Source organism: Phyllostomus discolor, chromosome 10 (genome assembly GCF_004126475.2).
Source record: "Phyllostomus discolor isolate MPI-MPIP mPhyDis1 chromosome 10, mPhyDis1.pri.v3, whole genome shotgun sequence".
In the NCBI taxonomy this organism is placed as follows: Eukaryota; Metazoa; Chordata; class Mammalia; order Chiroptera; family Phyllostomidae; genus Phyllostomus; species Phyllostomus discolor.
In genome coordinates this window covers 92,336,431-92,360,027 of record NC_040912.2, presented here as the reverse complement: position 1 = coordinate 92,360,027, position 23,597 = coordinate 92,336,431, and the positions used below count along the sequence as shown (strand labels likewise).

At 63.0% G+C, this 23,597-nt stretch overlaps 1 protein-coding gene across 1 annotated transcript in view; it reads left to right on the top strand.

Annotated features, from left to right (window-relative positions):
• Positions 1-5,482: 5,482 nt before the first annotated feature.
• The window catches only part of SMARCD3 (SWI/SNF related, matrix associated, actin dependent regulator of chromatin, subfamily d, member 3), a 31,830-nt gene continuing 13,715 nt past the window's right edge, over positions 5,483-23,597 (top strand). The window contains exons 1-2 of the mRNA XM_036011059.1: positions 5,483-5,612; positions 7,327-7,467. Coding sequence (XP_035866952.1) covers positions 7,429-7,467 — 39 coding nt within the window. The 5' untranslated portion in view covers positions 5,483-5,612; positions 7,327-7,428. The remainder of the gene's footprint in view (positions 5,613-7,326; positions 7,468-23,597) is intronic.

Sequence of the window (23,597 nt, the reverse complement as noted above, 5' to 3'; positions counted from 1 at the left end):
AGAGCTGTCAATCACCTAAGTGAGATGTTTCCTGTTCAATTATTTTTCCCCGGAACTTGCCTGCTCCCGCCTGCCCCTCATTGGTGAGTCACCTTCCCGCAGGACCCACTAGGGGGCGCTGAGCAAGGCTCGCTGAGGCGGAGCTGCCAGTAAACCCGAACCTGGAGGCCCGGCGGATGCTGCGTCTATACTAACTGCAAGGATTCCTCTAGACCAGGGAGGCAGGGAGGGCGCTCAAGTCCCTCATCACAATCCTTCCACCAGCGCGCTCCGCCGCGTCCCTCCCCAGCCTCCTTGGGCGCCTTCCTGGTAGGATTCTTACTATTGGAAGAGCAAAGAGCACCCCAATACCAGGAGGACGGACCCACCACACCTTCTCCCGCTGCCTGCTGGGGCCAGAGAGACTCCAGCGGGACTCAGCTCACCTCCACAGGTGCTCCTGAGGTTAGAAGTGGGGACTTCCACAGATCCACCCAGAGTCTCCTACAACCGAAGAGTCCAGGCTCAGGAGGGAAGGTTGTGATTCCCGTGGGATGCTGGATATTTATTTATTTATGGAGAAGTCCCACAATCTACAATGGGCAAGTTAGAGGTCCAGGAGAGCCGATGGCACACGTCTCAGGCCAAGGGCAGACGATCAATGCTTGTCCCGGCTCAAACAGGCAGCCAGGGAGCATTCTCCATTACCCTGCCTTTTTGTTGGATTCGGGGCTGCACCGGATTGGCTGAGGCTGGTCCACAAGGAGGAGGACAATCGGCTTTCTTCAGTCTGCTGACCCCAATGCTAATCCCATCCAGAAACACCCAGAATAATGTTTAACCAAATAGTTGGGCACCCCACGACCTACTCAAGTTCACACGGAAAATTCACCAGCACAGAGGGTGGTATAGATACATACTTGCATTATCTTGTTTGTGGTGACGGTTTTAACAACAAATAGATGTATCCGTTTCCCCCTGTGGCAACATTATGCAAAACTCTACTACAATATACAGTTGTATCAGTTACTGGTGGCTACTGTAACAAACTACCACCAACTGGACGTTTGAAATAACAGAAATGTATTCTCTCACAATTCTAGAGGCCAAGGTGTTGGCAGGGCGGGGCTCCCTCTGGGGGCTCCAGGGCCTCGATGTTCCTCACCTTTTCCAGCTTCTGGTGGCTCATCTGCTGAATCTTTCTCTGCCACGGCTTCGTGTCACCTTTTCTTGTGGGTGTGCATGAGTGTGCGTGAGTGTGTATAATCTCCTTCTGCCCCTCCCTTGTAAGGACTTTTGTGATGGCATTTACAGCCCACACAGATAATCCAGGATAATCTCATTTCAAGATCCTTAATTTAATTATGTCTGCAAAGATATTATTTCAAGTAGATGGATACCAGTGGGTTCTGGGCATTGGCGGGTGGGCCCGCCTTTGGGAGCTCTCATCGGGGTGTGGGACTTTGTCTCAGGCTTTTTCTGCAGCAATTGATGTGATTATGTGATTTTTCTTCTTTAGCCTGCTAATATGGTAGGCTATATTAATTGATTTTTTTTACATTGATTGATTTTTAAGTATTGGCCCAGCCTTGCCTGCCTGGAGTGAACACCCCACAGATGTTTCTTACCTGTTGTCTGTCTTTCTCGTTCCAAGGGAAGTTCCAAGTGGGCAGAAACCTTTCGGTGCATTTTGTTCATCACTATATCCCAGTGCCTAAAACAATGCCAGGCGTAGGGAAGCACTCAATACTTATTTGTTCTTTTTAAAGATTTTATTTATTTATTTTTAGAAAGAGGAAAAGGAAAAAAGAAAGAGAGGGAGAGAAACATCCATGTGTGGTTGCCTCTCACATGCCCCCTGCTGGGGACCTGGCCGGCAACCCAGGCAAGTGCCTTGACTGGAAATGCAACCAGCAACCCTTCAGTTTGCAGGCCGGCACTCAATCCGCTGAGCCACACCAGCCAGGGTTCAACACTTACTTGTTGAATGAATGAAAGAACTGTAGAGAGGTGAAGGGAATTCCCAAAATTATGCTGAAAGGGAATTTCAGGAGACAGCTGTGGGCAACCAGTCCAGACTGGAGCAGGTCTGCTCAGAGTTCCCTGGAGGGTCAGGAAGAAGTCTGGGAGACGTGGGTTCAAATCCCAGCTCTGCTGCGTGCCAGTTATGTGGCCTCAGACACATGGCTTGCCCTCTCTGAGCCTCGTGATGTGTCCTCTGTCCATGCGGATAATAACGCCCATCCGGCAGGCTCGTTGGGAAGACCAAGCACAGATATACTGCTGTCCATGTGGTGGTTGTGATGACAAAACATTTCTTTACTTCTTTCTCCTGGCATCTAAAATTACTTTTAATTGCGGTAAAATTCGAATAACAAAATTAGCCATCTGAACCGTGTTTACACGCGCAGGTCAGGGGTTTTAATGTTAAGTGCTCTCATACGGTTGTACAACTGCCCCACCGTCATCTCCAAAACTCCTGCATCTCACGACACAGAGCTCTGTCCCCGTTTAACGAGAACTCCCCATTCGACCTCCATTCTATCTCCGTCCCCTCCAGCACGTGCACTGGCCCCCATGACTGGCGTAGTGAGTTGTTTACAAGTGTTCATCACCCCCATCTGGGTGAGAGGCCTCTCTTGCACCACGGAGCTGAGCATGGCACCTGCCAGGCAGTAATAGGGGCTGGAGACAGCAAGGCAATGAGAATGTGGGAAATCAACAAAGGCCCGAGTATGGGTTGTGGCCACAGGCACGTAGCTCTATGGTCTGAGTTTACATAGTGGGTGCTCAGAATATAGTGAAAATCGCCCTGGCTGGTGGGGCTCAGTGGATTGAGTGCCGGCCTGTGAACCAAAGGGTGGCTGGTTCGATTCCCAGTCAGGACACATGCCTGGGTTTCGAGCCTGGTCCCCAGTAGGGGGCGAGAGAGAAGCAACCACATATTGACGTTTCTGTCCCTCTTTCTCTCTCCTTTCCCCTCTCTAAAAAAATTAATAAATAAAATCTTTAAAAAAAAGAATATACTGAAAATTGAAATGATGGTATGGATTTTTGTAAACTTTCACTTATTTTTTGGAATGGGCAAAATATTCTAAATTCAAAAGCTGCAGCAAGTAGGTCTGCCTGCACTCCCCACCCCCCTGAACCCCTCTCCTCACCCCCAGCCCTTCACCGGAGGCAGCCTCCACAGCCAGTTCTTTCGTGTCCTTGCAGAGGACTGTGTGTGTGTGAGTGTGCATGTGTGTGAGTGTATGTGAGTGTGTGTGCACCCGCACACACGCTAGCATGCTTCACACGCTCTTCTGCACACCGTGCTTTTTCCTGCACCTAACCCTTGAGATCCTTCTCTGCGTGCATACGGTGCGCCTCGCCCCCTTTGCTAGCATCCACTGAGTGATGCATTTATCTTGTCATCTGCTCACCCTGCCTCCTCTCACCTGGTTACACTTGTCACGCCGTTTATTTCATCTGTCACCTGCTGAAGAACATTTAGGCTGTGCTACATTCTTGCCGAACAAACGGCGATGCAGGAACCACCTCTAACCCGGCCCACCCCACCCTCCACTCAGCCCTCCCCAGCCCTCTGGGGCCTGTGCTGCTGGCCCGTCCACCGCCCTGGGCCAGCTGCCTGCATCCCCATCCAAACCCCTGCTGAGCCCTACTCGGTGCCAGGCCTGTGCTGGCCCCTGGGGTGTCCAGGCCGAGAGGCCCCGGCCCCACCCTCCTGGAGCTCCGGGTCCAGAGGGGGAGATGGATGAGGGAACGGGGGTTTAAAATCAGGGTGCTATGTGCTGGGACAGAGGCTCGCTGCCTGCTCACCTGGGAGGGGCTTCGGGCTTCATCCCGGGTCACCATGCCCAGGGGCGGGCGGCCCCAGGCAGCCCCTCGCCTACTGTGAGTGGAGGGAGGAGGACGGGGCCACAGAGCAGCCCCCAGGGTCAGTGGAAGCCGGACGCCCATGTGGCCGCTCTGCCTGCCTGGTCCGGGCCAGGCCTAGGCCAGCCCTCGGCCCACAGCCTGCTGCTGCCCCCGCGGTGTCCCGGCCGCCTGCTGTCCCTCGGGGGCCTCTCTGATGACCCCTGCCCACACCCTGATGCCAGGACGTCCTCTGCTCGTCTTCAAACCTGACCACTTGTCCCATCGGATATGTTTTGTGAAGCTCATTCCACCGAGTTACTCGCTGGCGATGGTGGGAGGGGAGGGGGTGGGGGCGAGGGGGTGCGCACTGTCCACAGAGACTCTGCTGGGCCCGGGGAGGGCAAGCAGCAGCACTGACCTCGGGCACCAGGGCCCGTGCCGTGGGGAGCCACTCAAGCCCCTCGAACCCCACTATTCCGGCGGCTCCCCATCTGCCCGTCCCCCAGGGCACAGAGCAAGGCCTTCCCCACCTGACAGCACCCACCACGGCCGCTCCCTTCCCTGCCCGGCCAGGAGTCCCTGGTTAACAGGCAGCGCCCCCAGGAAGGGCGGCGGGCGGGGCCTCGCCGGCACTCTCGTCCCCTGGCGGGAAGGGGCCCAGGGGCAGGCTGGAGGAAGGACACTGGGTAAAAGCCACAGGACGAAACGCCCACATGGGGTCGTCTGTGCCGTCGGAGGGGCGGAGGGTGCTCTGAGGGGAGGGGCACCGAAAACAGACGCGGTGCCCGAGAGGCCGGCGAGGAGCCGGCGCGTCTTCCCGGGGCTGCCGCGCCGAGTGGGCTTCTGGCTGGTTCAGCAGCGCCGACGGGTTTCCCAAGGCCTGCGAGAGCCGCACCGCCTGCCGCGGCCGGGAGCGGGGAGCAGCCCAGGGGCGCGCGGGCGGCCCGGTGAATGGGCAAACAGGACTCGGTCTGCGCGCGCACAGGCACGCGCTGTTCACACACGTGCGGCGGAACCTCGGGCAGCCTGGAGGGGAGGGAGTTCTGACACAGGCGACGGTGACGCTGAACCTTCAGGGCGTGGGGCTCGCGGGAACCGGCCAGACCCAGAAAGGCACGCGCGACCTGACTCCCGTGGCACAAGGAACTCGGAGGAGGCAAATTCATCAGAGACCGCGGGCTCACGGCCGGATCGGAGGGCCCGGGTCTGGCTGGACGCGCAGCGAGGGCTTCTCCGGCCGTCCGAGTCCCTGCGGGCTCTAACGGGAGTGAGGCCGGCGAGGGGCCGAGATTAGACCACGAGTGTGCGAGCGCATGCAGGAGGGAGGGCATCTGGCAGAGCCTGACCTTGAACCTGGAGTGGAATTTAATCTGCCCCCCGCCAAAGTGTGTGTGTGTGTGTGTGTGTGTGTGCGCGCGCGCGCTTGTGTGCACTTGTGTGGTCCAGAAGTGGGGGCTGCCTGGGGTCCCACAAGATGCTCTGGCGGCCTGTGTGCACCCGTGGGCGCGCAGTGCACCCCCAGCACTAAGGCGCCCCGGGCACAGGCCGAAGAGCACCTCGGGCCCGCGCGGCGCGGCGACCGCCCCTTCGGCTGGATGGAGCGCCGCCGCCTGCTCTGATCCCTAACTCGTTACTAAGCTCCTCGCTCTTTGCAGACGTCCCCTGCACCTCCCCCGCTCGCTCGGGGCTGCAGCAGCGCAGGCGCCGGGCCGAGCCGAGCGCCGAGCCGGGAGCGGGCTGCCGCGCTCCGGGCCGGGGTCCCGGGGGAGCAGGTGAGCGACCCGCGCCGCGCGGCCCCCGGGCCCCGGGCGGAGGCGCCGCCGGGCCGCGCTGCGCCGGCGCCCCCGCCTTCCCCGCCTGGCAGCGCGCGGCCGGCCTCCGCTGGCATCCCCCACCTCCCCCCGCCGGGTTCCTCCTCCGCTCCCGCCCGCCTGGCATCCCTTCTCCGCGTCTGGCATCCCGCTCCCCCGCCTGGCATCTCCCGCCGCCCCCCTGCTGGCGGCGCCCTCCTCGCTCCGCGCCTGGCGCCTTCCCCTTACCTGGTGTCCCCTCCTCCCTGGCCGGAGTCTCCCCATCCTGCCCTGGGGTCTCCCCCGCTCCTGACTTTCTTGCTCCCCCTGCACCCCCCCACCCCCAGCCTGGTACCTCTTCTTCTTGCCCCTTCCCGCCCCGCCCCCCCCGCGTTGCATCTCTTCTCTGACTGGCAGACTCCCACCGCCCTCCTCTCTGACACTTCCCCTCCTCACCCCTGCCTGGCACCGCGCCCTCCTTCCTCTACCTGGTCCCTTCCCATCCTCCCTCTGGCATCTCCCCTCCGTCCCTTTGCCTGGCACCTCCTGCCGGGCACCTGCCTCTCCTCCCTCCAGGCTGGCACTGTCCCTGCTCTGCCACAGTCTTGCACCTCCTCCTCCTCCTCGCCTGGCACCTCCCCCCGCCTGGCACCTTTCCATCCTGCTCCCACCTGGCATCGCTGCCCTCCGCCACACACCCCTGCTGAAACCTCCCTCCTCCCCCCTGCCTGGCACCTGCCCTCCTCCCCCCTGCCTGGCACCTGCCCTCCTCCCCCCTGCCTGGCACCTGCCCTCCTCCCCCCTGCCTGGCACCTGCCCTCCCCACCCCTGCCTGAAACTCCCCTCCTCCCCCCTGCCTGGCACCTGCCCTCTTCCCCCCTGCCTGAAACTCCCCTCCTCCCCCCTGCCTGGGGACCTCCCTCCTCCCCCCTGCCTGGCACCTGCCCTGTCTCCACTTGGCACCCCCTGCCTGTACACCTCTCTCCCGTTTGGGAGTCCCTCACCTTCCCTCGGGGTATCCCCACCAACCCGGAGCTGGGAACCTCTCCCTGCTGGCATCTCACTCCCATCACCTCCCCTTCCCCCTCACCCTTCTCAGAGTCACCCCCTGGCCACCGGCCCCGACACACGACCCTGAAGCACTCTCAGGTCCCCCACTCCTCACCCCTACCCACGGCATCACCCTCTCCTCACTCCCCACACCCCCTCCTCTGCCCGGGGACCTCAGCACTGACCCCAGCACCCGGCCCAGGGCCCACAGGGTGAACCCAGGGAGGCCGTGCCCTCAGGGAGGGCAGTGGGCTGGTGCTCCCTGCCTGCCCCTCCCCTGCAATTTCCTCGGGACGCCCCTGGGGACGCTCAGAAGTCACCCGGGGCCCATCCTGGCCAGGCGATCGTGCCCTTCCCCTCCGATGCCTGGCTCTGCCCCTCACCTGCTGCCAAGTCCACAGACCTTGTGTCCCCGGCCTGGGTTCTCGGCTGTGCCCCCGCTCGGTCCTGCAGGCGCTGGGGCCTGGCCGCACCCCCCCCACGGGCTGCTCCCCCCCTGCTCTTCCGTGCACTACCAGCCTGGGCTGGCCCTCGCCCGCCACCTGGGTCCCGGTCTGGGGCTGGTCCCCAGGGGGGCCCTCCGGTGTCCTCGCCGGCCTCCTGGGGCCCAGGGCCTGGCCGCCCTCCCACCGCCCTCTCCCTGCAGGTCCTCCTCAGAATGGCGCCCGCGGCCGCAGGCGCAGTGGGCTCTGGGCCTGGGCACCGAGGGGGCACTGGATGACCGCCCCGCTGCAGGACCCTGCCACCTATGACTCCAGGCCTTCAGCACCTACCCGCCGTGGTACAGGTAGGCGCCGCTACCCCCCCGGCCTGGGAGCAGGAGCCCTGGTGCCCCCCCACCCCCACCAGCAGTGGCAGGCTCTTGGTCTCTGGTCTCACTCCAGGGGCCCCTCTCGGCATGTCTGGCCCTGGCCAGACCCAGGGCAGTGCCTCCTCTCAGCCTGCGCGCACATCCGGAGCCTCTGTCCAGGCCCCGCTGACTGGCGTGTCCCCCAACCTCACCTCCCGGCGTCCCTGGGGCCTGCCTCCCAGAGCGAGCCTGGGCCGGGGACAGGTGAGCCTGAGCCACGTTTTTGGTTCAGGTGAGAACGGGCTGGGGCTCTGGCCTGTTCCACTTCTGCCCACCCACCGACCAGCACCCAGGCACCCCGCCTGCCCCCGCCCACAGGCGTGTGCCTGCACGCGCCTGCCTCCCCGCCTGTGGGGGGGACCTGCTGACCCTGGTGCAACTTGGCCTCCAGAACCCTGACCCCAGATGTGCAGTGGCCCATGTCTCAGAGGCTTCTGGGACCTGGGCGTGGGGAGGGGGGGTGGGGGGGCAGGTTGTTCTTGGTGGGAGGGGTGGGCTCAGAGGTGCCCTCCCGGAGTCCCGTTCCCCAGGGGCTGGGCCCTCTGGAGCCCCCGCCTGGCAGAGTGGGAGGCAGCCAGCCTGGCCAGTCCTGCGCCAGCCCCGGGGTCCAGAAGGAAGCATGGACACCCTGGGTGGAAAGGCCACCTGCCTGAGAGCCCTGTCATCTGTGTCCTCCCCTCCCTGTCCCTCTGCTGCCTCACTGGTGAGGGTCGCTCGGCAACAGGCCGGGTGCTGCGGGGGCCTGTCCCTGCCCTCAGGCTGTCCCCCAGGAGGGCCACAGTGGGGGATTCCAGCCGCAGGGCTCTGAGGGAGGAGGGAGGGCACCGGGGGAAGCTCTCGACGGGCAAGTGGAGGTGGCCTTCAGAGAGTGGGAGGGTGGGGTCGCCGGTGCCGGGGTCAGGGGTCAGGGGTCAGGGAGCGGGCTGGAGGAGAAGGCCTTTCTCAGCCTCCGCCGCCTCAGACGCTGCAGGTGAGGCGGCCCTGGAGGCAGGGGCCTCCCTGCCTCTCCCCACCCCCCACCCCTGTGGCTGGGCCATGCCAGGGCGCAATGGTGCGGGCACTGGCTGCGGGCTGCCCGGAGGATGGAGCAGCGGCGGGTGGCATGGAACGCCATCACCTGCTGCCGTCACCGTGAAAACAAATGGGGTGAGGGGCAGGGAAGTCAGGGCCCCCAAAGAGAGGTCCTGTCCACTGCCCCGCGACCTCAGCACTATCTGAGGTGCAGGCCTGTTCCCTAGTCAGCGGCCTTGGTTTCTAATGCAGGATTTAAAAAAAAATTATTTACTTTTAGAGAGAGGGGAAGGGAGGGAGAAAGAGAGGGAGAGAAGCACCAATGTGGGGTTGCCTCTCGAGCGCCCTCTACTGGGGACCTGGCCACCAACCCAGGCATGTGCCCTGACTGGGGATTGAACCAGCAACCCTTTGGTTAGCAGGGCGGCACTCAGTCCACTGAGCCACGCCAGCCAGGGCCTAAAGCAGGATTTTAAAGGAAAGGTGTGAGCTAGAGCCCTGCACACGTTCAGTTCTGGGGTGTCTGGGGCACAGGCCAGGTCCAGTGGGGGTGGGGAGGCTGTTGGGGAGGCAGCTGAGGTCCCTGGGAGGTAGGCCAGAGCCAGGTCCCCACGTGGTCAACCCTCCTACATCGCCGCTGATTTGGGGTGCACTGAGCTCAGCTGTAAAGGGCCCCCCAGATGCAGACAGTGGGTGACCCTGGCTGTGTCAGGCCCTGGGCGCGGATGGGCAGCGGGGGAGGGGAGGCCTGAGGAGGCTGGGAGGCCGGGAGGCCCTGGGGCAGTGAGCACGCCCTAGAGCGCCCCCTGGTGTCCCAGGGGGCCGCGTCACGAGGTGAATCTCAGGTTGAGCTGGGATTCCAGGGAGTGAGGATCCCCAACCCCCCTGTGTGATGAAGGCGGTGCAGGGTGAGGTGCTAGGGGAAGTCTCTGGCAGTTTATTTTGGAGTCACACGAACCTAAAATTGGCCTCCATTCAGCGTGCACAGGGGCGGGCGTGGAGCCTTTGACGCTTGGCGGCTTGGGCATGTGCTTTCGTGTGGACGCTGACCAGCTCCCAGGTAGCCAGCGTCCAGACCAGGCACGCACAGCCGGGGGACTGCATCTGCCCCTCCTCCGCCCCCTAGCGTTGCACGTTGGGATAGCAAGTGGGGGCTCAAAGGCAAAGAATAATGAGCTGGGGCGTCCCGGGAGGAGGGGCCCCAGCAGGAGGGGGAGTGGCCTCGGGTTTAACTGGATTCCGAACCTCTGGAATTGCTGCCCCGGTGGGGTCAGCCCGCTTCTGGGCGGTGCTCAGCTGAGGGACGCTCTGTGGGGCCGTGTCCCCCAGTACCTCGAGCTGAATCATGTGCAGACCCTCGGTGACCTGGAAGGGACCCTGTGTATGGGGGAGTGGTGGTTCTCAGCCCCGCCCACCATCTGATTTAGGGGCTCAGGAGCGCATTCCCTGCTGGAGTGTACACACTTGGGGTCACTCCGTGTCAGCTGCCCCTCCAGACCGAAGACCATCTTGGTCCTGGAGGGAGGACCAGCGTGCTGGGAGGGAGGGAGGGAGGGAGGGGACCCGGGGCGTGGTGTTGGAGGTGGTCTGCAGAGACACGTACAGGGAGGAAATTGGGACTCGGGGGAATACAGGGAGGGGGAGATGTGTGACAGGAAGGGGTCCGTGTACAGCATGCACACACACCCCGAGAGGCCCGGCCCCTCCCAGGGCGGCACCCACGCAGTCCCGTGGTTCTCGCAGCCCACACGACAGAAATCAAACCGTTCACTCAGAAACACTGACGGCTGGCCCCGAGGCCCCAGGCAGTCTCTCCTGTGCGAGGACATGAAGGGGACACGGGGTGACCGGGTGAAGCAGTGTCCCCAGCGGCCCCAGGACAGTTTCCTAGGTGAAGGCGGGGACCCACGCACGCTGGGCCACCCCAGACACATGGCCGACCGCGCTCCACCCAGCGATGAGATTTAGGAAAACTGGAGGAACACGGCACTGCCTGCTGCAGGAAACCCTCTGTCACTCTTTACAACGGCCTTTCCGATAAATGTCAGCGTTTCCGACAAATACTGTTTCAAACCCAGAACCATGCGGAGCCACCTTCCTGGGGTAAGGGGACTGTCCCTACAGCCGCACGGGGGCCAGTGAGAGCCCTGCGGTCCTCTGGCTGTCCGGGGCTGGGGACAGCTGTGACTCTCCTGCAGGAAAGCCCTCGAGCAGCCCGTCTGCCCAACAAGTGCGTCTGAGCGCAGGGAGGGACGCCGCCTGCCTGCCCCCCCCCCGGGGTCCTGAGGTGCACCCTGGGCACAGAGGACCGGGCTCGGTCTGTGTCCTTATGGAAAGAGCTCGGTGGAGGAAAGGGGGCTTGAACCTGAGGCCCACATGTAGACCTGGGCTTGCCCCGGCGACAGGGGGAGAAGGGCAGACTCACCCCTAAGGGGAAGCCAGGCACGGCCCCCAACTCACCTTTCCCCCACCCAGGAGAGGACCCTGTCCAGTGGGTGTCAGGCCCTGACCACCCATCAGACAGCGCCCTCCCCCCTCTGAGGGGGAGGGGGTGATTCGAGTCTTCTCTTCCGAGGAATGGAGCGGGAGCTTTCTGTGAATCCAGGACTGCAGGAGACCCGGGTCCCCTCTGCAGTGGGCATGCGGGCCGGCCCCTGTCCCTGGCAGCCCAGACCTGGGCGTGACCTTGACCCTACCCCTTCCTTCTCTCTCCATCGGGAAAAATCTCCTCATTTTTAAATTCGACTTTATTCCCTAGACACGTCTCAGTTCCGCCCTTGTTTCCCACGTCACCGCCCCCATCCATCGCTATTGTCTTCTGCCCGGACCACCGAGGTGGCCACCTAACTGTGCCCCACGCTCAAGTCTGGCCCCTCTCCCTCCCCCTAGGCCCCCAGGGCGTCCAGGACGGGCTTTCTGCAGCACAGACCCGGCCGAGTGCATCTTCCCACTTCCGTGGCCTTCCGGCCCCTGCCCGCCTGCAGCGCCTTCGTGCTTGCTGTTCCCTCTGCCAGCGACACCCTTCCAGCTCCCTCCTCATGCAGCTCATTCTTCAAGGCTTGACTCCAATGCCACTCCTTCCAGGCCCACTAATTGTCCCTCCCCAATTAGTGTAACGTCCCACCTTCTCATGTCCCCCGAATTTAAATGCGTCCCTGTAGAGCTCCCTAAGGGTTCAGACTGCCTCTGCCTTGCTCAGCACAGGACAGAGAGCTGTTTCCTTAATGGGAGAGTGAGCGAGGGAGGGAGGGAGGGAGGCAGTCCGGAGAGAAAGGGAGTGGCTCACCATCTTGTTTCCTGCTGGCCACGCCCCCTCTGCATCCCCACGCCCCAAGGGCGGGCCTTTCCTGCCTGCCCACCTACACCTGCCAGCACCGGCTCCGGCAGTCCCTCCAACACAGGACCTGCTCCCCGAGTTCTGAAGCCCAGCCTGTCCTCCGTGATCCTTGGGGTGAGGGAGCTGCCTTCTCCTGGTGACCTTGGTCTTGCCCTTCAGAGTCAGAGGCTATTTCTGCCTCCCTGCCGCGTGTCCGCCTCTGGGCATGCGGCGGCCGTCCTCACACGCGCTCGGCACTCGCTCTCCGGGACCTCCAGCTCCCGCTTCTTCCAACGCTTCTCCCCGGGGGCGTGTGCGGGCTGCCGGTGACCTTGGTGCCCCCTGGGGAGAGGCGGCCGCCCAGTGGTGCCAGCTTTTGGGTTTATTTGGGCCCCAGTCTCTCGTCTGTCGGGTGGGACTTGGTGCCCCTTCCGTAAAGATCTGGCGAGGATGCTGAGTGCTGGCACTCCTGTGCCCACAGTCCCACACGGGGTGGGCGTCAGGAATGACCCCTTCGGTACCCGGGTTGAGGGGTGAGGCCCAGTGCTGCCCTGACCCTGACCCCAACGGTCTGCCTGTGACCAGTGTCTCCCTTGGTCTCGGGCCCAACGCCCTGTTGGCGCATAAAGGCCGGGGGAGGGCGGGCAGTGAGAAGCCCTTGGCGCTTCCTCCCACCAGCCAGGATGCCCCTTGTCCCTGGCCCCGTGTCTGTGACTCGGGTGCAGCCGCCTTGTAAATGTCTGCGGGTCCTTCCAGACAGTGGTGCTCGGTCAGCCGGATGCAGTCTGCGTATCCGACAGGCCGAGCCCTGTGCCTCTAATAAAGCTTTTGATTGGAAGGCAAAAAAAAAAAAAAGATAGAGCCGGTGTGGGGGGTCCAGGCGAGAGCCCTGTGGTCCTCCAGCTCCCCGGGGCTGTGCACAGCAATGACTGGGTTTCGGCAGCTGCCCCAGCAGCAGGGATGCAGGGGGTGACTTCGCGGAGGTGCTTTGGGAAGATGGGGGGGCGGAGTGGGGGCAAAGAAGCTGAGTTCCTGCTTTGTCACAGGTCCTGCTCCACCCTCCCCACCCAGCAAGAAGCATCATTTTGCTTTTTCTTGCCTCAGTTTCCCCTCTGAGTCTCAGCTGGACCACCCCTTCCCCTGCGGTGCCCTGGCCTCTCCCTCCAGGTCAAAACTCGTCTTAGAAACTCTTTCAAGAACGTAGCTCCATTGGTTGGAGCGTCGTCCCATCAACCAGAAGGTCACGGGTTCGATTCCCAGGCAGGGCACGTGCCTAGGCTGCAGGCTCGTTCCCCCTCAGGGCACGTGGGAGAGGCAGCCAGCCAGCCCATTGATGTTTCTCTCCCTCCTTTCCCCTCTCTCTAAAACCAATAAGCGTGTTTCCCGGTGAGGGTTAAAAAAAAGTGTCTGTTCAGTGGATGGCCTGTCAAGACCGCCCTCCCTCGTCCCTGCAACCCCCCTCTACCCGGGCTGCCCGCCCCTCACCTCCCCAGCAGCACCTGAGACCCAGGGCAGCCGCCAGCCCGCGGGAGGGGCAGCGCCGAGCACCTGGGGTCAGAAAGGTGGCGGCCAGGGCTGGTGGAGGGCTCCTGGCGGACTTAAGAACTGCTTTAAGAGTTTTCCGAGATTTCGATGATTAATCCTCGCGGCAACACATGAAGGGAAAAAGTGTATTGATTATGCTATTACTCGCCATCACTTTTAAGATGAGAAACCGAAGCACCGAGGGGTTAGGTGACCTCCCGACGGTCAGGGCAGGAGCCTCCGCCCGAGGTTGCTCCTTCCGGCCTGCAGAGGCCTGACCCCAACCCCCTGGGAGCAGCCAGAGCCCTGTGCCTCCAGCACCGAGCGGCAAGGTCAAAGGTTAATTGTTCTGATGCTCAACGCCCAGGCCACTCATAGACGTTAATTGCTGGGCCCCTAGGGGCGTTAGTGTGTGGTCCCAAAAAAAAAAAAAAAAAAAAAAAAAAAAAAACAGGGAATAGGGGGGCGGTGAATTGGAGAGCTCTTTCCCCTTCAAAAAGGGGCAGCCCCCTCCCCCCGCACCTCCATCTGACTCTTCCAAAGTATTGGTGGGCTTCTTTTGCCAGATTTTCCATTTTTTAAGAGATTCTGTTTTGTTTTTTTAATGTGAAATCTGCCCATTTTTAAGGTTCCTAAGAGTGTTTAAGACACAGTGTGGTCTTAGCAGAAGCTGTCGGCCTTGCCCCATTTGTCACTCCCACCTTGAACTTGCCTCACCCCATGACCCGCCGCCCCCAGGCACCCCTCCCATCCCTCCTGCTCAGACCATGTCTGACCCCCAGAGCTTGAGGGTCCCCAGGTGTCAGTGGGCGTCAGTTTGGGACACGTTGCATGAAAAGCGGCTGTCACCTGAGGTGGACTCTTGTCCCACCCCCCTGCCCCCATAAATTATAGACAAATTGTGAAGAACCTTGTCCAAACCTGAGGACCCCCTCCCAAGGGTGGGTTAGGGGTCCCATTCTGAGAAGCAGTGCTCGTTAATCCTCCAGGAGGTGCTGCTGACAGGAAGTGGGGGGGCTGCTGTGGCACCCCGGCCCCCCCCAACTCTCAGCTGGTCTGTATTTACACCCCGTGCGGTGGCCCCGCTGCCATGCTAGTGCACTGCCTGGCTCTGTGTCAGTCGCTACCTAACCCGTGAGCCTCATCTTCAAATCGGGAGCAGTGGTGAGCTGCCCTTCCACGTCCCGGGATGCTGAAAGGACCGGGTTGCGTAGTGAGTACCGAACTGTTTTGTGGGCTCTTGAGCTCCACGGAGGTGTGTGTGTGTTGATCTGGAGGTGTCTGACGGACTCTTCCCCCGCACCTGGAGTCTGGCACCTACGCAGGAGCGGGGTGCAGGGGTGGGTGGGCCAACACCCAACCACTGGCCCTTCGCGGGTGGGGAAGGAGGAGCTGAGCTCCGACTCGAACCGTTGGCCGATGCCCGTGGTGCAAACGCTCCTACCGTGGCTGGCTCTGCACCACCACCCGGCACTCCGGCCTGGGACTGGGTCCTCCGATGGGGGAGCAGGCTTACTGCCGGTTGGAGACGAAGCCCAGGGCGGGTACATTGTCTGGAAGGAGGCCTTTGTCCCGGTGCCTTCAGCGGAGACCTGGACGAGGAGAGAAGGTCATGATGAAGAGAGAAGGTCGTGCTCCCTGGATCTGTGGATGGCACACGGCTGGGAAGGAGGGTGACCGTGTGGGATGATGGACTTGAGATTCAGAATCTCTCGAGCCAGAATGGTGGGCTAGGGCTTACTGGAAGAGTATGAGCAGGAACACGTACGAGTCTGTTCCTGAGCCCACAAAGGCCGCTTTCCAAGAACGGATGAGGTGGGTCGTGCTTTGGCACAATTGGGGGAGAAAGAGAATTGAAGTTTTCGTGACAGTGAGTTCAACGCAAGTCCAACGTGGGAAGGGCGGCTACCGAGAAGTGACTCACTAATGACAGGGGTGACTTTATCGGCCCTCTGTGACATGAAGAGAATTTCCACCTGTCCTCTCGTTACTGCTCTGCGGTTCCCAGTCACCCGGCGAGACAGGTGAGGTGCTGGCACACCCATTCCAACGACGAGGAGACTGAGGCTGGGACAGGTTGGCATGGCTTGGCGCCATTGTCCTCTCGTCCCTCTGGGTGGCCAGGCTGCTGGAGCGCAGCGTCCTGAGAGCTGCCCTGAGGCTGCGGAGCCTCACGGCAGCCTGTGGCCCACGGTGGCCCACGGACTGGCGTGCCGATCCCGTGCAGACCAGCAGGGGGCAGTGAGGGGCACGGCTCGGCGAGGGTTGGTACCTCAGACTGATCATGGACGAGGGGCTGAAGCAACAGAAATGCATTTTCTCTTGGTTCTGGAGGCCAGAAGTCTGGGCTCCAGGGGTCAGCAGGTGGGTTCGTTCCGGGGGCCGCGAGCAAGGACCCGGGAGGAAGGGCCGTCCCCTTGGCTTGTGGGTGGCCGTCTTCTCCCGTGTCTCCCCACATCGCCGCTCTGTCCACGTGTCCCGTTTTATCATGACGCCCATCACCTTGGATCGGAGTCACCACCCGCATGACCTCCACCCATCACCAGGATGACCTCTGGAGGGACCGTGTCTCCAGATAAGGTCACGTTCCGTGGCTCTGTGGGTGGTTAGGGCTCCAACAAATGACTTTGTGGGGGAGGACACCGTTCATCCCGGAACCGGGGGATGGTGACCGCTGCCCTCAGCGTCGGGGGTCCGGCCGTACTCGGGAGAGATGCGAGCTCTCGGCGGTCTGAACCTCCAGGGGGTTGACCCCGGGGACAGCTGGACTCCCTGCCACTCCCTGCGGAGCCCCTCGGGCCCCTGGCTGCTGGAACACTGTCCCCTCGCTGGCTCTGGCTCCCCCCTCACGGGAACGTGCACAGCCACAGGGGGGCCTCCTTCCTCCCCGTGCGGAGGATACCCCGGCGTTCAGTCAGTGGCCCAGCCCACGGCAACCCCGCAGCCAGCTCCCCGGGACTCTCGGTGGGGCGGCAGCCGCCGGCTTCTCCTCCACCGCCACCACGGCCAGCTGCCGCCAAGCCACAGCCCCGCTTAGCAGGGAGCTGTTGGGGGTGGGGGCATTGCCTCCTGCCTCCGTAAGGACCCCACCCTCTGAGCCCAGCACTGGGCCAGGCCCCTGGCCGCAGGCCCCGCTGTGAGAGGCCGCCTCCACTAGCACGCGCCCAGGCTCTGGAGAGGGACACAGCGGTCCTTCCTTCTCCTCTCCCCCCGAGCCTGGAGCTAGACTTGCGGCCGCCCTGGGGCGGGAGCTGGCGGGAGTGTCTCGCCTCTCCAGGCCCATCCGGGCCTTCAGTCCCAGTGGCCCCTCGCCGGTCCTCAAACTCCTGCGTCCCGAGCGCTGAGGCTGTGTCTGGCGTGTGAGCCAGCAGCACTTCTGACGAAGCTGTCGCCTAGTAGGTGCTCGCTTACACGTGGGAAAGGGAAGGCAGAGAGGCGGGGAGGGACCGGTGCAGAGGGGAGGCCCTGCTTTCCCCCCACCCGGACGCCTCTGCAGCAGCTCCCAGACCGTGGGGTCCCCGGGCCAGCCGCGGCCTTATGAACTCTTCCTGGATTTCGATCCAGTCGGTGTGCTGTGGCGGCTCCCACCGCGTCCCCCTCTCTCCCGTCTCCTGCAGCCCCTCCCGAGTTCCCAGGCCGCACACACAGGCTTCCCACGCGAGGCCCGGTCTGCCTACGCATGGCCGCTCTCTGCTCCAGGAGGCTGCCGGTGGTTTGCACAGGACCCAGACTCGCCACCCGGCCCCCAGAATTAACCACCATGCGTGATCGCCCGGCCGACGGCCCCCAGGCACCCCCGCTGGTGTTTGTGACCCTGGCTGCGGCAGGGACCCAGGGCTCCCTTGTTTCAGGGGTCCCCCCCCACACTGGTGGGGGCTGGGTCAGCAGCAGGACCCCTGGAGCCTGGAGGGAGGCACAGCAGCGGCAGGCACCCGGCAACAGCCCCAAGAGCTCAGGGAGCATTCCCTCTGTGCCGGGTGCTGTGCTGACCTCTGCACACATGCGACCCTCGCTCGGACCCTTGCACCCCTACCCCCGTGGGTCAGCTGTGGGGCTCCCTGTCTTGCAAATGGGGAGAAGGAGGCCTGGACAGGTCGAGGAGCTTGTACAAGGTCATGGTCATCAGTGGCTGAGCCGGGCATGAACCCCCCTCTGGACGGAGTCTGGAGCAGCGGTTCTCAGCCCTGGGCACTTTCACCCTCCAGGGACAAGGGACGATGTCTGGAGGCGCTTTGGTGTGTCACCCTAGGGGGTGGGGGTGACAGGAGGAGCTACTGGATGGAGACCAGGGGGGCTCTGTCCCCAAAGGTCCACGGTGCTGAGAGGGCTTTCGGCGCCTTATTCTCAAGTCCAAGCTCGGAGCTGTCGCACCGCGGAGCCTGCAGAGGCCCCAGCCGGGACACTGGGTTCAGGGCCTGGGGAAACACAGGACCCCAGGAGACCGGGAGCAATGGGCAGGGTCACAAGGTCCTGTTGTCCCAGCCCTGGGCCGAGACAGGCTGGGCTGCAGGAGCCAAGGCGAGATCCCGGACCTGGGAGCCAGGACCGGGGGTCAGGGCCGGCGAGAGACTCCCGGAGTGGAGACTCCTCATGTAGGTGGGTTGGGGCACCAGCCGGCCTTGGTTACTAGGGTTTGTGGGGACCAGGGGCAGCGCACCTCGAGTGTCCAGGCCCTGGGAGTGCCCGCTCCCCTGTCTCCCCACCCCCGGCCACTCCACGGTGAGTCTTCATGGCGTTGCTTGGATGTCCCCGCGCTCTTTGGGCCCAGGAGTAAAGCGCGGTCTTCTGTGTGGGGACATGGCGGAGTGTGGCTTTGTGAAATCCTCGATGAGAGACACCCGGGCAGGCCATCGCCCCTCGGTCCTGCCCACATCTGCTTGGCTCCCCGAAACAACCCGGGGTCCTCTGGGCACAGATGGAGCCTCTTGCCTTCTGCTCACATCATTTCCCCTCCCCTCCCCAGGCCGGGTTGATTTCTCCAGACTTTCGGCTGCCGAGTGTCACCAGGAAGGCAGGACTGGGTGGCCCCGGGGCTGCCCCAGAGCGCCCCCTGCCTACGGCCAGTAACACATTCCCACAGGACGCACCCACTGCGGTGGCCAGGTGGGAGGAGGACGCGGCGTGTGGCTCTGGTGGCCTACCTGTGTTCCCACCCAGGAGTCACGTGGACTTGTGACTCTACCCACAAGGCCAGGAAGAGCCACCAAACTGCTCACTGTGCCACCCACGGGAGCCAGGGGTTTAGTTCAAGTTGAACTAAGATTTTTTTTTTTTTTGGCTAACGAGTCATTCTAACACGGGACCTAAAGGCACCTCGTTGAACGCATTGTGATTTGTTTTAGACACCTCGACGGTACATCTCCTAGCATTTGTGTTCCCAGCGATTGCAGCAATCTGCTGGAGATCTTTTGGGGTGAATTTTAAAAGATAATTGAGGGTAATTTGGCTTAAATACACAGAGGTCTGGGGATCTTGATTTTCCTCCTTTAAAAGGCAGGTGTTTGGGGAAGGTGGAGGGGCCTGTGTGTGAGAGAGAGAGACACACACACACACACACACAGGCAGACAGAGGCTGCTCCCAGCGGGCAGGCACCCCACACGGAGACGCCAGGGAGGCCCAATGGCTTGGGAGGTGGGGCAAACCCGGGGACCTTGAGGCCGAGGGACCGATGCACTGTTCCGGCCCCAGCCCGTCATAGCACTGGGACTTTCGGCAAGACGCACGGCCTCTTTGAGCCTCTTTTCTTCATCTCCAGAATACGGATCTTACCCCCCACCTGGTGGGGGCTCTGTCAGGGCCAGGCTGGTCGCCGTGTGTGGAAGTCATTGGCCAGCAGCGCGGTCCTCGTCGAACCTACGATGTTATCGCTGGCTGTTCTACCGTAACGCGAGCACAGAACGTGGCGCCGGCCAGCGCTGGGAAGTGTGCTAGGAGTCCCGAGCTGGCCCTTTACCCCCGAGGGGTCACGGTCCGCACCGTGCGCCAGCTCCTCGGGATCCACTCGTGAGCAAGACAGAAAGGTCCCCGCCTTTCTGGAGCGCAGCTTCCAAGGGTGGGGAGGGGGAGTCGAACGCGGACACAGGAAGGAAGTCGATGATGTGGAATGGGGAAGAGGCGTGCAGCCCTGTGGGGAGATGAGGAGGGGATGGGAGGCCGCGGTCTGTACCGGTGTGGCCACAGTGTGCCCATTAAGGAGAGGACGTTTGAACAAAGGCCTCGGGGAGCGGAGTCAGCCATGCAGAAGAGCCTTCCTGGCAGGCGGAGCAGAGCCCCAGGGCTGCCGCGCACCTGGCGCGGGTGCAGAACCACGAGGAGGTGGAGGGGAGATGGGCGGTGAGGGCGCGGAGGGAGCAGGGCGCTGGGACGGGCTCCTGGGCCTGCGGGACCCCGGCCCTCACCCGGAATAAGACGAGGGGCCCTGGGAGAGTTTCGAGCGGAGGAGTAACGTGCTCCAATTCCCCCTTCAAAGGGCCGCTGTGGTTGCCGTGTGGAGAACAGACTGTAGGGGCGGGCTGGAAGCAAGCCAGCCCCTGTGCACGGGCTGGACCCGGTGGGAGCAGGGAGAGGTGCAGACGAGCCGGATTCTAGACCCAGAGCCAGTGCGACTTGCCTTCAGATTGGATGGGGGGTGGGGGGTGGGAATGGGAGAGGAAGGCGGGATCCCAGGGGACACTCCAAGGTTGTGGGCCGGAGCCGTCAGAAGGAGGGCGAGGACGGTGGGCCGAGAGCAGGAGCTTCGTCGTGGGGGCACGAAGGCGGAGCCCCTGGGAGAGACCCAGGCGGAGACATTGAATAGACAGTTGCGTGTCCGAGTCTGCCGGTCGGGAGAGGGGGCTGCACGGCAGGCAAACTTCGGTGGTTGTCGACACCTAGGTGGCCTTTGAAGCTATGACGTGGGACACGGTCACCAAGGAAGTGATTGTGGGGCAGTGACGAGGGCCCAGGCCTGAGGCCTGAGGTGCTCACACACTTCAAGGGGAGATGAGCCGGAAACCCAGGCAGGGGAGCGCCCTGCAGTCAGGGCGAGAGAGCATGTCCGAGAGGAGAGGGGAGAGAGCGGCCCACTGTGTGGAGCGAGCTCATCCGTGGCCCCGACAGGAGCGTTTCCGGTGGAGCAGGGAGTAGGGCGTGTGCTGGGAAGAACTGGGATCGGGGGTAAGCAAAGACAGTGAAAGGAGACAACGCTCGTGAGAAGCTCTGGTGCAGCCGGGCAGTGGCCGACGGGATGAGCAGGCGGAGGAGTGGAAGGACTTGGCCTGCTGCCTGTCAGGAGGCTCCCGGTAACGAGGGGGAAGCTGGCCCGCTGGATGGGGTGGACGAGAACCACTGGAGCGATGTCCCCGATGGCCAGGGGGCAGGGCAGGTGGCTCCAGACCAGATCACGTGTCACTCCCATAGGAGCGAGAGAGAGAGAGAGAGAGCTTCCAGGAGGTGGGGGGGTTGTGGGAGTCTCTGGAAGTTTCTTCCATTTTCCCAGTAAAGCAAGAAGCAAGGGCATCAGCCAGGAGTGAGGAGGAGAGGAGGCGGTGGGGGTCAGAGTAGGGAAGTGAGGAGGACCCGTGTCAGAGTGGGATTGGGAACGGAAGCGGACGGACCGGGGACGGGCTGGGATGGCCAGGCTGCGTGAGGCCCCTGAAGTCTGTGCTCCCGAAGTGGCAGCGAGGCCAGGAAGGGCGGGTGTGTGTCCCTCCAGCCACCGTCAGGTGCGTCCGGTGCCGGGCGCAGGGGAGGAGTTGGTGAGGCCGGATTGAACCCTTCCGTACGGGAGGCATGAGTATGTGCAAGGGAGGTCAGCGGGCACCTCTTCTACTGTGTGCATGTCCCCACCACTTCAAAGAAGAGAGCCTATAGATGCGGGTGTCGTCACAAGGAGGGAGGCAGGGCAGAGAGGTGGGCCAGAGGTCCCAGTGGCGTCACAGGCACTGGGGTCCGGGGCACTAGAGAGAGTGGCCAGAGCGTGCAGGGCCTTGAGCCTGGCATTGGGTGGGGGCGGCAGAGGCTGGCATGACAAGGTTCCAGAGGTGGCCCTGGTATAAGGGGCTGAGGGAGGGGCAGGGTCGCTGGAGGAGAGGTGGCAGGGAACCCAGGCCGGAGGACCTGCAAAGCAGCAGGAAGAGGACAGGGACAGTGACACCAGGAGCTGGAACCCTCAGGAAGTGAAGGCTCTGTGTGTGGGGGTCAGATGCAAAGCTGGGGGGGCCTGTAGGCAGCCAGCATGAGACAAAGAGGGGTCCGACCCCACCTTGCCCAGCAGTGGGGGGAGGGGTCCGGGGAAAACATCCTGGGGGGCGCCCAGCTTCTGTTGCAGGAAAGCAAAAGGGGTGTTGGATGAAGGGGCCGGGTGGACTGGAGGTGTTACTCATGACGGGCCGCAGGGTGGAAGGGCTCGGGTCGGTGGGACAGGGGAGCAGAAGCGGGGTCCGTAGAGCCTGATGAAGCCACGTGTGCGGAGCTGAGGGGGGTCTGGGGCTTTCTGTGGCCCGGGGAGGCAGGGGCAGCCAGGGCAGCCGTGTGTGCGTGTGTGGGGAGGCGGCGTGTGGGGCTCCCTGGGAGGAAGTGCATCCCAGACCCTGTGAGCAGGGCTCCCCCTCGACTCGGGTGGAGCCGCCGACAGCGGGGGACCAGGTTCCCGGGCTGCCATCGTGGGTATTTTATCTGTACATTCCATTGCCCACGGCCAGTTGGGTTAATTTCCCCGAAAACGTCTTCAAGGAAAGGCAGACGAGCCCTCCTCTCCTGTGTGCGGTGTTCTTTGCTCAGGTGGCGTGCCAGAGCTCAGAATGCAGCGAGCGGTGGGCAGAAATCCCTCCGACCACTGGGTCGGAGCAGAAGCCGAGGCCTCAGCAGCTTTCCAGGTTGAGGGGGCGGGGCCTTCGGTCACCATGACATGGTCTCGACACCGGCCATGCAGTGCATGCAGCCAAGGGTCCTCCCAGCCCGGGGAGCATGGGGGCGCAGGTCCGTGCTCGAGGCCTGGTGCGGGGGGACAGCTCTGTCCAGCCGAGGCCCCGCGGCCGTCTCGGAGGCCGGGAGTAAGGCAGCAGCGTCCGGTCGGTCTCACCGATGAGAACGAGGGCACGTGGAGAGTGGGAGCCCGCCCAGGACCAGGGAGCCAGCCAGGAGGAGTCACCACGCTGTCTCCTGAGTCTGGTCCCCGCTCCCCACACTGTGAAGACAGTGAGGGCTGGACCAGCGTCTGCTGACAGCCCCGGAGGCGGGGCAGGGTGTCCCAGGGGCTCCGGCATCTGGGCGCTGGCAGGAGCGGGGCTGCAGTCAGCGGTCAGCAGGGATGGCCCCAGCCAGAGACAGAGGGTCCAGTGGGGGGTGGGGGGTGTCCCCCAGCTCTACGGATGGAGGTAGGCTCCTGGACTCAGGGCGGAGGGGACAAAGGGCTTGCTTCTGCTTGGTGTCCCGACAGCCTGCAAGCCCTGAGGCCTCGGGTCCCGCTTCATGTGCCCCTGCATTTACCCTGAGTCTAGCTGGTCCAGAGGGAGAGGCCGGGAACAGGACGGTTCTATGGGGCGGGCCCTGCTGCCCCCGCAGGCAGAGGGAGCCACGCTGCCTTCCAACCCCTGGGCTGCCCGGGGCGGCGGGGCGGGTACAGGGCTGCTCGGGGTCCCACACCAGCACCACACCATGACCAGCGCCATCCGTGCCGAAATGGGGACCAGGCCAGTGTGGCTCCTCCTTGCCCAGGGCCACACGCTGAAGGGCAGGAACCGCTGCAAGAGGCCACCGCATGGATGGTGGCCACGGGGGAGAGAACAGTGGTTGAGGATCTCAAACGAGCCTCCCCTTCCCTCTGGGCTGCGCAGGCCCCTCTCCGCCCATCACTGGGGGCTCCAGCATCCTGCTGTCCCACACTGCCTGGGGGGGAGGGGCAGGGAGGGGGTCTCGGAGCCCCCCGAAGACTGAGGAAACCCACGCAGGCAAAGAGAGGAGGGACATTCTCGTTTGACTGACCTTTACCGTGCACTTGCTTACCCTGTGCAGACCGCAGGACCCCAAGGGTAGGCCCTGTGCAGCCACGAGGCTGACAGCCCCCCTTGAGGTGTATGTGTGTGTGTTGGGGGGGCCCTGCGGCCTCCCTGTGGGTGAGCAGCGCCTGCCCACCGTCTTGGCGTGGTCCTGCTCCTCCGTGTCATCTCCCTCCCCTTCCCGTCCCTCTGCCCTGGTCTCGCGTGTCTGTCTCATGGAATCCTTGCGTTTCAGGGC